Source organism: Ascidiella aspersa, chromosome 5, assembly GCF_963924565.1.
Source record: "Ascidiella aspersa chromosome 5, kaAscAspe10.2, whole genome shotgun sequence".
Taxonomy (NCBI): domain Eukaryota; kingdom Metazoa; phylum Chordata; class Ascidiacea; order Phlebobranchia; family Ascidiidae; genus Ascidiella; species Ascidiella aspersa.
In genome coordinates this window covers 29,099,684-29,114,091 of record NC_139451.1, presented here as the reverse complement: position 1 = coordinate 29,114,091, position 14,408 = coordinate 29,099,684, and the positions used below count along the sequence as shown (strand labels likewise).

General features: G+C 36.0%; 1 protein-coding gene across 1 annotated transcript; it reads left to right on the top strand.

Moving 5' to 3' along the window:
• Positions 1 to 9,677: 9,677 nt before the first annotated feature.
• On the top strand, positions 9,678 to 14,088 carry LOC146145815 (pentraxin-4-like). Its single transcript, XM_083390689.1, has 5 exons — positions 9,678 to 9,738; positions 11,905 to 11,997; positions 12,761 to 12,777; positions 13,006 to 13,181; positions 13,911 to 14,088. Exons 1-5 carry the CDS (start codon positions 9,678 to 9,680, stop codon positions 14,086 to 14,088), a joined length of 525 nt encoding a protein of 174 aa, XP_083246815.1.
• Positions 14,089 to 14,408: the final 320 nt, after the last annotated feature.

The following is a 14,408-nucleotide window of genomic DNA, read 5'->3' as shown; positions in this document are numbered from 1 at the left end:
AACAATTCATTTTAAAACACCTGTCGTTTTTCTAGAGAACACAAGCGCAAATATGCAACTTAATCGACAAAAAACGTTTTTTGGATTCATATTAGATTTGTTTTTCTAGGTTATCGAACTGAATAGTCAAGTATTCAATCAACTACAGTTTGGGTGGCGTTCAAAAATCACGGCAAACTTACACATTTCGGGGCATAAGGAAAACAAAGAGAGAAATACAGCCTTGTAATGCCTCGGTTGTTTAAAATTAAGTTTTTTTATTCAGCATTAAACTACCAGCTATCAATGTCTTAAATATTTTTTTCTTTTCCGTTAGCAAACTTTATATTTTTATCATACATCTACAGTTCTCGGAGTAAAAATTTGCCAAACTATATGACAATTACGAAATTCGCAACTGTTGTCCTAAAAAAAATCTTAAAAATGTTCCTGATTAGTGAAGAAAGTAAAAAAAGCTATTAAGTGACGAAAGTAAAAGATGCAAATAAGCATTTCGATGCACCACTCGTTGAACGAGCATTAAAGCTGCAAGTAAACATTCTTGCTTGTTTGTCGTAAAGAAATTCATTTTGATACATTCCAAAATACAATTAAGTGATCGCAAGCAACCTTAACACAAAGTTGTGTTCATGTTTAGCTGCCAAAATACACTCTGTCTTTCTGCAAAACACAAACACAAATACATTTAAATTAATTATTTAATTAAAACAAAAACGGAGAAATCGAGTGGTGCCGGGGGTAAAAACAACAGGGGTTATTCAACTGAAAGAAACCTATAGCGGTGGGGTTGGTTGTTTTACCCGGCTTTTACGAAACAAAAGTACCTTATAGGTCAGTGGTTCTCAAACTTTTTTGAGCGAGACCCAAATCTGGGTTTTATGAGCATCTCACGACCCAAGCCTCAAACATCAAAAAATGTACTTTTTCTGATATGCATGAAATAGAAAAAAGACACAGACAACCATGAAACAATGATTGATTGCAAACAAATGATTGATTTATTTTAGTGTGATTGGTGAAACTGAATTTCTTCCTTTATTATATCAGCGTGGCTTTGTTTTAGTGACTAAAAGCTTACACCAGTCTTAGCAGCTACTGTAGTTGGCTGCCATCAAAACGTTCATAAAACCACTTGTGATACAATAATCCAGGTTACAGATTTGAAGCCACATGAAAAATTTATGATGCAATAATTCAGTTATGATTGAATTGAAAATATTTTAAAAATGAAATGAAAAAAGTTCGTTTGTGCAGAATTGAATAACCATAAGGCGACCCATTTTTTGACCCTGTGCGACCCATGTTTGGTTCGCGACCCATACTTTGAGAACCACTGTTATAGGTCCATTATATTAAACCAGTTATCTTCGACCATACACTATAGTATTCCGCAGAACACCGGTCTACTACGCGACCAACAAAAGGAAACAATACCTCTATTATTTCACAAATTCATAAATTCAATATAGTAGCAAGCATTTAGGTTTCTTTATTACTTGAGCCTCGAATGTATGGTTTGTCAAGTATAACGGGAAACATATTCCTTTTATACGGTTAGGGTTAAACTGACAATTCGGGCTAAAAACCTTAAATAAAATCGTGAAACTTTGCCATTATATGTATGTTTTATTCTAACGTAGCGAACGAGTTTTATTTTGTGAATTATAAATAAAAAAAAGCTTTTTAATATTGTGTTCTCAAGTTGCGCAAAATCTTGCTGATGTTTATTCCATGTTTTACATCTCCCATACTCTGAATAAATTTTTGGCAAGTTTTTATTGCATTGCCGAAAATATAAAATAAAAAATGTTAAAAAAATATGTGTCCAAAGAATGATCTTTCGCGCAAAGCGCGAAAATTTTCGCAATTTGAAATAGGTAAAAAGTATTTGAAATGAACTAATTTTTCAAAAAGGCGGGCCGGATGAATTACATCGACAGACCGGATCCGGCCCGCGGGCCGTGGGTTGCCGACCCCTGTTGTAAACTTTGTGCGTTATGTATACACTCTATAATAATACCAGGCATAAAATATTAATAATCAAACACAGCCTGGTAAGTGTAATTGTTAACCAACTCTTTTATTTTGTTAACCATCGCACTCACGCAACCCATTTAAATCGCCTTCTTCAGAATGAATGACACCGATCGATCGTAGTACAACGTATGGAAAATTAAAATAGGTTGCCCAAACGTTGGTTGTCAATTACAATTACCATATTATTACTGTGCGTCATATATCTTCTGAATCTGTTGTGTGTTTGCATTGAATGGCTACACTTTGTTGGATTCTATAGTGTAAAGTATAGACAAACATAATTTTATTGTTTATCAAAATACCTGAACTTCTTTTTTAAAAAACTAGAACATTTATTGTTGCATTTTACCTTAATCATCCCGCTATGTCATTCCCGTGCGTAATGATGTCACGAATAGGTTTTACAATTTGTTAACAAGACTTGAATGGGCACCACTCAGTCAAGCTTTATCATGATTCGATTTTTGCTAAAGATAAAAATAGGTTCAACTTTTGATTAACTTTTATTTTAGTGTCCTAAACGGCTACAGAAGTATCTTTTATGCTTTATATTCAAGGCTGAAGGTAACATGTTTAATATCTTGCTGGCGGACATGGTGGTACATAGAATAACCAATGGGCAACGATTTTTTAAACTACAGTAAACTACATTTGTCAGCGTTTGCTGTTATTACTCTTTCGACATACTATGAATATACCAAGACTAGTTCGTCACTACTCCATTGAACTAATCTCTTGACAAAAGTTGTATTGTAGTATCGTAGACATAAGACATCACAGGGTAAGCGGCAGCGCTAATTCGCTGATTGACGATACTACTTAATTTGGCCTTACTAAATAATTGCAACTGATGTTCACGAATAGGCTTTACAATATTTTTTTTTCACCTCTATGTCTGCTGTTTTACTCTGCAATGCTTAAGATCGTCCCACTCATTTCCCATTAATGTATTCACGAATGAACTTTGTAAAGTGTAAAAATTTTTTTATAAAGACATACTGCCGCAGAATCAACACCAAACTAGTTAGTCAAGAGGCATAACTAATCTATTGCTAGGGGTCACTAACAGACAAACGACATACTGTTTCTAACGGCGGAGTAAAACCGCTGGATGCTTTTATTAAGCGTTAATTAAGCGCTTTGCAATAAACGACATTCGATTACTTCCTCATTTGCGTGGCTGGTCGAGCAGTCGTTATTTGGTGGACACCTTAGTTCAGTGTTTTTTAAACTGGGGCTACGTGATGATGGCCTTCATAAAATAATAGTTTATAATTTAGAAAATGGAATGAATTTTTTTTTTAAACTAAGATTTTATTTAAAACAACTCTTGTTTCCTGTTACTTGAATTTACTAAGACTTTAACGTTTATTCAAACCAAAAACAGCGGTATTCAAAAGTACTTTTTTAATGGCGTCAATTCAGGAGGTCAGCTCTATGGATTTAATGATGACCATCGTCCACGCGAACCAAAATCATTCGTGAGGGGTTCGCGTTGAAACAATTCACTGAGACCACATTATTCATCCATTTAAACTGAATTGACAAACGTAATCTATCTATGACGTAGACCTTTGCTTCGGGTTCGCGTCAAATAATGAATCACGGTTGCTATTGCACAACATCACTTTGCGTTGAGTTTGCAACTGTAGGCAACCTTTTAACATGGGTCAACCTAATTTCGTGTTGTGCGTGTAGTTACATACTACAATGCATAATATTTGTATAATAATGTTCCTTTCTGCTTCAAATAGTGTATAACATGTGTGGGCGTGGCCAACATGGAATTTAACGATCACGGTGGTAAAGAAGTGGAAGTGTAAATTTATTTACAGCACAAAAGTAAGAGAAAAAAGGTGCCTAATGACGTTCGTCTCTTTGGCTTGATCAGTGGTCGATCGTCGATCGTACCCTCGATACAGGAACAAGATTTACGCAAAACGCCAAAAAATGCTTTTAGTAGTTAAAATAGCCAAAAAGTATGAGAAATGGCTTCGTGTCCAGTTTGACAGAGATCTCTTGACAGATGATTTGCCTGTGCGGGCCTTAAGTCGCCCACCCCTGCTATCTGAGGTTGATGATAGTGACCCATCTAACTTGCTTGCTTAGACTAAAATCGAACAAAGGGAAACATACAAGTTGTCAGCAGAACGTTTCCTGGTATCCTTTGCAGACACATGTTACCTATGATAGATGCACTTATTGCCCAGTTAATGACAATGACTTTACGACTTGTTATGCGCAAACGAAAGAAACAAACCAAAAATGAACAAACCAAAAATGTATAGCCGCTTAACCGTTTTTCCTGAGTCAACAAACAATTAGTGTTCTGGTTAAGCATTTCAGTTATATATTTTACAGTATTTTATTATACATTTATAGCCTAAGCTTCTTTCTTGTTCTTTCACGCTTGTTTTTATCTAATTTGAGCATATGGCAAATCATTTCCATTTAGAACGGGTAAAATGACATTTAGCGTAACAATTTAATTATAATATATCTGTGCGGACCTTAAATATAAATCGAAGGTACAATATAAAAACATTAAGTTCAAATGACATTCTTAAAAGTTTAGAAAAATATAACCTTTCTCGATATATTTACATAGCACATGTTAATCATACAAATACAAGGAAAGCGATAGTTGACATGTAATACAATTAAAACACATACAAGTATTCAGACTGGATAAAGTTCTACAAATGTCAATATAGCGTAAAATGTTTCTTTATGGTAAAACCAGGCAGCTGTCTGGTGTACTGTAGACAGCTTCTCCAAACAACTCCATATTATCCGCTGTCAATGCGATCACGTGACCAGATGGACAGACACAATTCAGTGCCATCTTCTGGATTTCGGTTTCATCCAGCACCCGAGGCCATATCACAGCATTCTCCACCGTTCCTCTGTTAACAACCAAAATAAATTCCTCCTAATTTAAACCTTAATGCTGTATTTTTTCGGCTATAGATTTCGGTGTACCAATGATACGTAAGTTGTAGACGTTGGTCAAAAAGCAGCTTCAGAAGGGCTAGATCACAGTTGTTGAACATATTTCTACGTATCTTTTATTATATTATTATATATTCTGTGATTTGGCGTATATAGTGACCATAATTTAAACTAGGTTTAAACGTGTAAATCAGCAGAGTCGATTTACCACTCTAGCTTCAATAAAATTATAACAGCCAGATGATTTGCGCAATCCTGATCAATTCCGGAATGCACCCCAAAACATGTTTTGCTTTTAACCGAAAACGTTGGGTTGAATAGAACATTACGACACTGCTTTTATTGCATAGAAGGGTGTATCTTTGTGGAATCCAACACCAATGGCTGTAGGTTTCCACTTGTAAATCACTGCCGCGCTTACTTTGCTGTGCATACGTATTTTACTTTACTTACAGAAACTGATAATGCCAGTGTTGGCGAAATTTATTTCCTTTTGCAAAACATGTGGTCCTATGTTTCACACGGGTTTTTAAATTTTGAGTTTTATAGCGTTTATTGCTACTAAGGAATTTATGCACTCACATAACCGTGACAAACATTGATAAAATTTATAACATTATGACCAAGTTTAAAGCAAGACTGTCTGATAAATTTCGTTTCCACGACAATCTTAAATCGGTGCCAAACACACATTTTGACAAAGAGTTATCTCGGACGATCATGAAACCTACGTCATAGCTTGCACCGGGTCAAAACCGCCTCCGAATTCATCTTGGTCCTGAGCCAGAATCAAGCTACCACCTCCGATGAGCACATCTGAATCGTAGGGCATTGGTCCAGTGCTCCGACCGTTTATGTACAAGCCAAGCAACTTGGAAGAGGAATCAAACCAAGCGCAGATGTGAGCCTATAAACGAAACGAGACGTCGGTCATTGCTCTGTGAATAGCCACCGCTTTGATTCGTTGCATTGCTCGGTGAACCGCTCTGACATCTCTAGCATGCATCATCTTACTTAAAGAAAGAAATCTTAAGTGGGTTTTAGGTTTGTCGCTGAAAGCAAACGTGGTTTCAAAGGCAACGCCACGCCAATGGTCAACGGTTAACATTTTCAAATCAATTAGGGATCTATTCAAACGTTCAAAACGTTAGCTACTTCTATATCGGCGTTGGGATTCTCACTGCATATCTTTTATTTCGTGGTATTTGGTCAAACAGCAAACTTACGCACCTTTGAGTTCAAAGACAGTGAAACGTTTTCTTGTACGGAACCGGTCCTTCGATCATCAAAGTGGAAATCAATGACGCTGTTAATGTAGTCGTAGGCTAGAAGGAAGTGGTTGTGCTTTTTCCTGCTAAGCGCGTAGCTGAAGATACCGAAATCGTGTGACAAGTCTCTAGCGTATAACCACATACACACGGTGCCCCTAGTGAGCCTGGGAACTTCGCCTCTGTATCGCGCGTAATCGCTCGTTTTGTAATGCCTCGGGAAATTGAAGCTGCTCAGTGGACAATCTGATGGCCAAGAAGAAAGATATTAGGATAAATTAGGTCTTTCTCGTTTCAACTAATACTGTACAGTACTTGAGGTTTTGTGATTGCCTCTTTCCTGGTCAAATTAGAATTAAAGGGGCGAATTACGCGAAAGTTTGGCGTAAAATTGAGCCAATATAACGAAAAAATATGGCATAAACTATATAAGTAACAACAGAGTTCGTTTACTGACTTTGTGCTGGCTTATCGGTTGTTTGGTCTTTCTTGTTTTCCGAGCAGTGCGACGAAAATATCTGTTAAGAATGTTTATTTAACGCAATACACTTTCAACAAAATGTTTTGCCGATAAAGGTTAAAAACAAGTTACATTATAAAAAGTTAAGCTTAAATTACTTGCAAAACATAGTTAATTTGTAAGGCTAATTTTTCTAAATAATTTGATTTAAAATAAGTGTGGATAACACATGATGTACAAATGAAGAAACTGTAAACCCCCCATGTTAACCTTGCTCATTTCAGCGTAAGGGTTTTGTTACAAATATAATTGTGTAAGCATTGTATTTCTTAAGGTCGACGTTCACTCAAACGTGGTGCCTTGACATTGTGGTTGTCCTTAAGGGGGCTGGTGATACCAGTACCGCAATGACTTAAGTTATTGACTTGGCTTAAGTGCATATAATAGCTTTGTTTGGTACGTGTTTACAGTGTTTGTAAACAAGTCATTAGAAATCCCTTTTTAAAATCAAATTCAAAATCGAGTCATAATTGGAGAAAGTCAATTCCAAGGCAATTCTTATCATTCAAAGTTAAACGTTAAAATATTAAAATTGGGAAACTAGTCCGATTATGACAAATAAAAACAACCAAAATAAAACCAACTAAGACGTAAGATTTAGCATAAGAAACTTGTTTTATGAGCGAAAGTAAGACCAATAACAATATTATAAAAAATGCTTAATGATCATTTGTTCAAAAAACTTGAGTCAAATCACGTCATTTGTCCAAACGACTTATGTCAAGTCAGGTCATTTAAAATAGTGACTTAAGTGCATTTAAGTCAATACAACACTGCGTGTTCGTGTTCATTCGAACTAAGCTATTCGTCCAGTTGTGCAATCTATTGTGTTTATGAAGAAATTCCACCATAATTGATAAAGACGTCAGTATAGGATCGAATCCATTTGTTTTTCACTCACCTGGCTCCGTGCAATCAATCCTGCCACAACTCCAATAAAACATAACACAATGGCCACAATGACGATCACACAACAACCTCGTGTCGGATGTTTACACGCTTCAAAACACTTTGACAAGTTACTACTTGGTTTCTCATCCACTTTTCCTTCAGTTGAGCTTATTTCTTGTGTTTGTAGTTCAACCATTGCTGAAAACTATATCTTATGCTCCCCTATCGAATATTGGTTGCTATAGCTGCTTTGCCCTTCGCTATTAGTTTGAATTCTACTCGCCACATCCTCTAAAATCGTAAACGTTTAACCTTTTTTTACTAGCGTTGGTTTAAACCTGGTTAACATTTACTATAACTGGTACAATTCACTTCGACATCGCGCTGAAAGTGTACAACACAACCGTTTCCGTTTTATACGACTTTTTCAGGGTATGACGCTACGATTTCAAGTAGAAAAATGAAATCCAAAGATAAACCCGTTCATGACTTTTTAGTGCCTATGATTTTAGTATGTATAATGTTTTATCTATGCTTGTGTATAATCATATAAGTTGACAAGCAGTTTAGTATATGATTCTTCTAAAATAGATATCCCTAAAATGCTATGTTATACCCGCTATGGCACGACATTTGTTAAACTGGTCATACCATTCTCATAAGCTCTTCAGGTAAATTTTGGTTTTCTGGTATTTTCTATGAATTTAAACTTTCGTCCCAAAAATTGTAATTGGTATTGTAATCGCTTTTTGCCATAAAATGTTTTAGTCATGAATGAAACAGCTCTTTACAAATTTAAGAGGGATAATTGTGGAAACATTGCAATATAAATTATTTTATATTTATGAATATTTTACCACAATACTAAGTCCGTTTTAGTAGTATGTATAGCTTGCTTGATTTAACCTGAAAAAGTACGAACATTTCGCATGTTACTTCAGTCCGACGTACGTTTCAACTAAATATATGGAGCAAACTTAAAGAACATATTTATACTGTAAATTCAAGAAAAGCGAAAAAGAAGTAATTTTGTTTCCAAAACAAAAAACAAAAAAATCGCCATGGGATTTATTACAACTGTCCCGCAAAACCATACTGTGTTAAGGGATTTATTTAAAATTAGCGCTAAATCAGCAAATAATTCATGTTCTATCGTGGGTTGCTTTAAATGTCTGTTGCTGGCCTATTCAAATTTTAAATGCTTAAACTTTCACAGTTTCCCTTTTCCACAAAACTTTGTATTCGGAGAAAATATAAAACATTTTACGCCAATATTCATAATATAATATACACAGAATCGTTATTAAAAATAATTATATTAGAATGTTTCCACGATTGAACTCCTAAATTCGCAAACAGCCGTTTCATTTACAACGAAAATCGTACACTTCCACTACGTTTTTGTAAGAAAAGCAATTAAAATCGAAATTCAATTTGTCGAACTAAAGTTAAAATTCATACGAAATACCAGAAAACCTGGAAAACAGCATTAGTGGAAACGTTTGGGCCGAAACTGAATGAAAAAGCAGCCAAATTTACCTGAAAACTTATTATAATGTTGCGACCAGTAATGCCGAATTTCGTGGTATAGCCGTTGTAACGTAGCATTTTATGGATGTTGATTTTAGACGAATAATATTCTAAACTACTTGTAAAACTTATCTCGATATACATATTTTATATAGATAAAACATTATGCATACTAAAATCATAGGCACAAAAAGGCCATATATTATTTTTTTGTTCACTGAATAATTGAAAGCGTAGCGTCATACCGTGAAAAAAATTTACAAAACGTAAACGACTGTGTTGTACACATTCAATGCGATGACGAACTGAATTGCACCAGTTAGTCAATGTTAACAAGGTTTAAGCCAACACTGGTCAAAAATGGTTTGCAAACGTTCACAGTTCTAGAGGATACGGCAAGTAAAATTAAAACTGATAGCGAAGGGCAAACCAGCTATAACTTATATTTGATACAAGAGCATACGATACATTTTTCAGTCATGGGTAAACGCGGGAAAGAAGAACGAACATCGACTAAAGGAAAAGTGGATGAAGAACCAAGTAGTTTCTTGTCAAAGTGTTCAAAACGTTTTGCAGCGTGTAAACATCCGACACGAGGTTGCTGTGTGATCATCATTGTTGCCGTTGTGCTGTGTGTTATTGGAGTTGTGGCAGGATTGATTGTACGAATCCAGGTGAGTGAAAAACAAATGGATCTGATACTGACGTATTTGTCCATTGTGCGATAATTTCTTTGTAAACACGATAGATGGCACAAGTGGGTGAATTATTTAGTTCGAATGAACACGAACACACAGTGCTGAAGTGAGTTAAAGTGCACTTAAGTCACTATCACTAATTCAAATGATTCGACTTTACTTAAGTCGTTTCACAAATGACATGATTTGACTCAAGTATTTTTAACAAATAATGTAGATTAAAATGAGATGTTTTTATTAAGCATTTTTTATGATATTCCTATTCATCTCGATAATGAATTGCAAAGCCAAAAAGGTTGAGTAGATCGTTAATCTTAGCTGAAGATGATACAAGTTCGTATCGAAACGCCTTAACAATCCAGATGATGTCATTCTACTCGACATTTTGGGCTTTGTAATTAAATTATCAAGATAAATAGGAGTACCTGGTATTATAAAAAATGTTTAATGAAAACATTTCATTTCAACTTAAATAATTGGTTCAAACGACTTAAGTCAAGTCAAGTCATTTGAATACATTACAGATCCGTGCATAGTGTAAGTATTTATCTGGCATTCGTACATCAACCACTTATCTTACTAAATGTTACGTTTTTGTTGTTTTTAGTTTGGTTATTGTCCATAATCGGACGAGTTTTTCAATTTTAATATTGTGACGTTGAACTTTGAATAACAAGGATTGCCTTGGAATTGACTTTCTCCAATTATGACTTCACTTGGAATTTAATTGGCAATGAAAGTCATTTCAAATACTCGTTTACAAACACTGTAAACACGTACCAAACAAAGCTAGTATATGCACTTAAGTCAAGTCAATAACTTTAGTCGTTGTAGCACTGGTAACACCAGCTACCTTAAGGAAAACTACAATGTCAAGGCACCACGCTTGAGCGAAGTTTGACCGCAACTAATATAATGCTTAAACAATAAATTGGTGATAAATCTTTAACACTTAAATCCACCAGGTTAAATTAAGATTTAACAGTTTTCCTCATTTGAATATTCTGTGTTAGTAAAATTTGTTTTAATAATGTTTTTAACGTGTAGCATAACAGTCAGTTAAACAAAGGCTTCTTTCAGAAAATCACTTGCATTTACTACAGGATTGGCAAAACATTTTGTTGAAAGTGTATTACGTTAAATATACTTTCTTAGCAGGTAGCTTCGCCAGACAGCTCGATAGACAAGAAGGACAAAACAACCGAGAAGCAAATAAACAGTCAGTAAACTAACATTGTCGTTTTTTCAGTTATTTGGGCTAAATGTTATGTCAAACTTTTGCGTAGTTTGCCCACTTGATTTTAATTTGACTAGAAATGAGGCAAGTAATTTTGACATGAAAAAACACTAAGCACTAACCCAGGGTTTCCCAACCTGTGGTCCATGGCCCCCTAGGGATTCCATGAGCCTTTTTCAAAGGGGCCATGAATAAAATAAAATAAATTAAAAACTAAATTAAAATTTAATGAACTCTTGAGGCTGCAAGAAGAGACGGCTACCCGATTGAGCTTGGAGAAAGATAGTTTGACAACATTTGGTGCAAAACTAAGCAATTCGTACCCTAAGCTTAATTAAATTGTCATGCCATTTCTCTTGCCTTTCCCACCAATACATCATTGTGAATGTGGGGTTTCAACAATATTACTTTGAAGACAAAGCAGTGCAGTAGTGTCTTGGATATTCAATATGACACGCGGCTGGCTCTCTCCACCACTAAACCAGCAAATAAGACATTGTCAGAGCAAAAACAAGCCAATCATAACACTTACTGAATACGTAATTACTAATTAAATGTACTACCGATATCATGTTTATTGTTTGTTGTATTACTATCATTCTAACTGTCTGTTACTGTATATTCAAAAGGTTGAAAAAATAGAGGGGCCATTGATTCAAAATTTTCAAGGGGCCACGGTGTAAAAAAAGGTTGGGAAACCCTGCACTAACCAATACTAGAAGAAAATAACAAGACGTAATTTCTCCTAATATCATTCATCTCGGTTCCCAGGGTGTCCACCGAGCAACTTCAATTTCCTTGGAAAGATCAGCGATTACGCGCGATACAAAGGCGACGTTCCCAGTCTCACTAGCGGCACCGCGTGTATGTGGTTATATTTGTTTTCAATATAGTCTTTATACGGGCGTTGATATTCCTACCACATTAAACTAAAACCTACGACAAGAATGCTTTAAAAATATCTCTTTATGGAAGCATCACATTTTCCAAAAATGATTAAGTGCCCCGCGGTACAACGTAAAGCATCCAATTTCAAAAAAACAGTGATATAGTTTGCTGTTTGTAATGCATCTGTAGTGATACAGTTGTTCCTTGCGCTGTAAGAAAGATTTTAGCCCTGCGTGTTTGATTAGCCTGTTCTGTACCCACAGCAACGACCCATCTTGATTTGCAAACGTAGCACGTTAAGTTCGCTTCGGTCGTATTCCATGTTAACTTCTATGTTCTAGCTTGCAAAGTTTCGCTTTCCACGGCTTTCCTACTGGACTCGTTGGTGTTGCTTGGAGTTATCGTGTAATTCAGTCGATTCTGCAGAAACTTGCTTCCCGTGAACCGTGGACCATTTGCGTAGTGTTGCCTTTGAAACCACGTTTGCTTCAAACATAAAACCAGCTGAAAGTTTTCTCAAACTAAGATGCCAGCATGTTAGAGCGGTTCACCACGCAATGACCAAAAACAAAGCCTAACAGTTGATCATTGGGGTTGATAAACAAAATAAATGTAGTTGGCTTTGAAACCACGTTCGCTACCAGCGACAAACCAAAGCTCTATTTAAAGGAAAACAGAGCAGTCAATGAGACCGGTCGTTATTCACAAAGCAATGACCGACGTTCCGTTTCGTTTATAGGCTCACATCTGCGCTTGGTTTGAATAGATCCTTAATTGATGTTGAAAAAGTTAACCGTTGACCATTGGCGTGGCGTTACCTTTGAAACCAAGTTTGCTTTCAGCGACAAACCTAAAACCCACTTAAGATTTTTTTAAAGTAAGATGATGCATGCTAGAGATGTCAGAGCGGTTCACCGAGCAATGCAACGAATCAAAGCGGTGGCTATTCACAGAGCAATGACCGACGTCTCGTTTCGTTTATAGGCTCACATCTGCGCTTGGTTTGATTCCTCTTACAAGTTGCTTGGCTTGTACATAAACGGTCGGAGCACTGGACCAGTGCCCTACGATTCAGATGTGCTCATCGGAGGTGGTAGCTTGATTCTGGCCCAGGACCAAGATGAAGTTGGAGGCGGTTTTGACCCATTGCAAGCTATGACGTAGGTTTCATGATCGTCCGAGATAACTCTTTGTCAAAATGTGTGTTTGGCACCGATTTAAGATTGTCCATGGAAATGAAATTTATGAGTCTTGTTTTAAACTCTGTGATAATGTTACAAATCATCGTTTGTCGCGGTTTTATGCGTGCATAAATCCCTTACTAGTATTAAACGCTGTAAAATTCAAAGTTTAAAAACACGAATGAAACACAACATCATACTTTTTGCAAAGGAAAATACATTTCGCCCATACACTGGCTTCGTGAGTTTTTGTAAGTAAAGTAAAATACGTATACACAGCAAAGTTAGCGGGGCAGTGATTTACAAGCAGAAACCTGCTGCCAATGGTTTTGTATAACATTAAAATACACCCTTTTATGCAATAAAATCTGTATAGTAAATTTTCCATCACAAGTTTTGCGGAGCGTTCCGGAATTAATCAGGATTGTGAAACTTTGAATCATCTGAATGTTATAATGTCAATAAAACGAGAGTCTTAAATCGTCTTTGCCGGTTTTGAATGTAGATTTTAGGGCCACTATATACGCCCAATCGCAGAACATTCATTGTTTACTATGAACAAGTATGATCTAGCCCTTTTAAAGCTGCTCTTTGACCAACGACTTCGGCTTACGTATCATTAGTACACCGAAAACCATAGCTGAAAAAAATATAGCTTTAAGGCTCTAATCAGGTGAAAGCGTTTAACACCTTTTTCGTTGTTAACAGAGGAACGGTGGAGAATGCTGTGATATGGCCTCGGGTGCTGGATGAAACCGAAATCACGAAAATGGCACTGAATTGTGTGTGTCCATCTGGTCACGTGATCGCATTGACAGCGGATAATATGGAGTTGTTTGGAGAAGCTGTCTACAGTACACCAGACAGCTGCCTGGTTTTACCATAAAGAAAAATTTTACGCAATATTGACATTTGTGTAATTTTATTCAGTCTGAATATTTCTATGTGCTTTATTTCATTCGACAATCGAACAACGTTCGCTTTCCTTGCATTTGTATGTATTAGTATGTGCTCTTCAAATATACATATATCAAGAAATGTTATATTTTTCTAAACTTTTAGACATGTCATTTAAACTCAATGTTTTTATATTGTATCTTTGTTTTTTATGCACGCATAAAACCGCGCCACCTGCGAGTGTGCGTCTGGCGAAACAGGTGCAGATCAACTGCGACATACAATACAATAACAAGCAAAGAAACAAAG

What these genes read in the sequence shown, in the direction of transcription:
- LOC146145815 (XM_083390689.1), top strand. Translation starts at nt 9,678, where the DNA reads ATGGGTAAACGCGGGAAAGAAGAACGAACATCGACTAAAGGAAAAGTG. An exon ending in AAAAGTGGATGAAGAACCAA is followed by an intron (nt 9,739 to 11,904) that starts GTAGTTTCTTGT and finishes CTCGGTTCCCAG; the next exon opens with GGTGTCCACCGAGCAACTTC. An exon ending in GACCCATTGCAAGCTATGAC is followed by an intron (nt 13,182 to 13,910) that starts GTAGGTTTCATG and finishes CGTTGTTAACAG; the next exon opens with AGGAACGGTGGAGAATGCTG.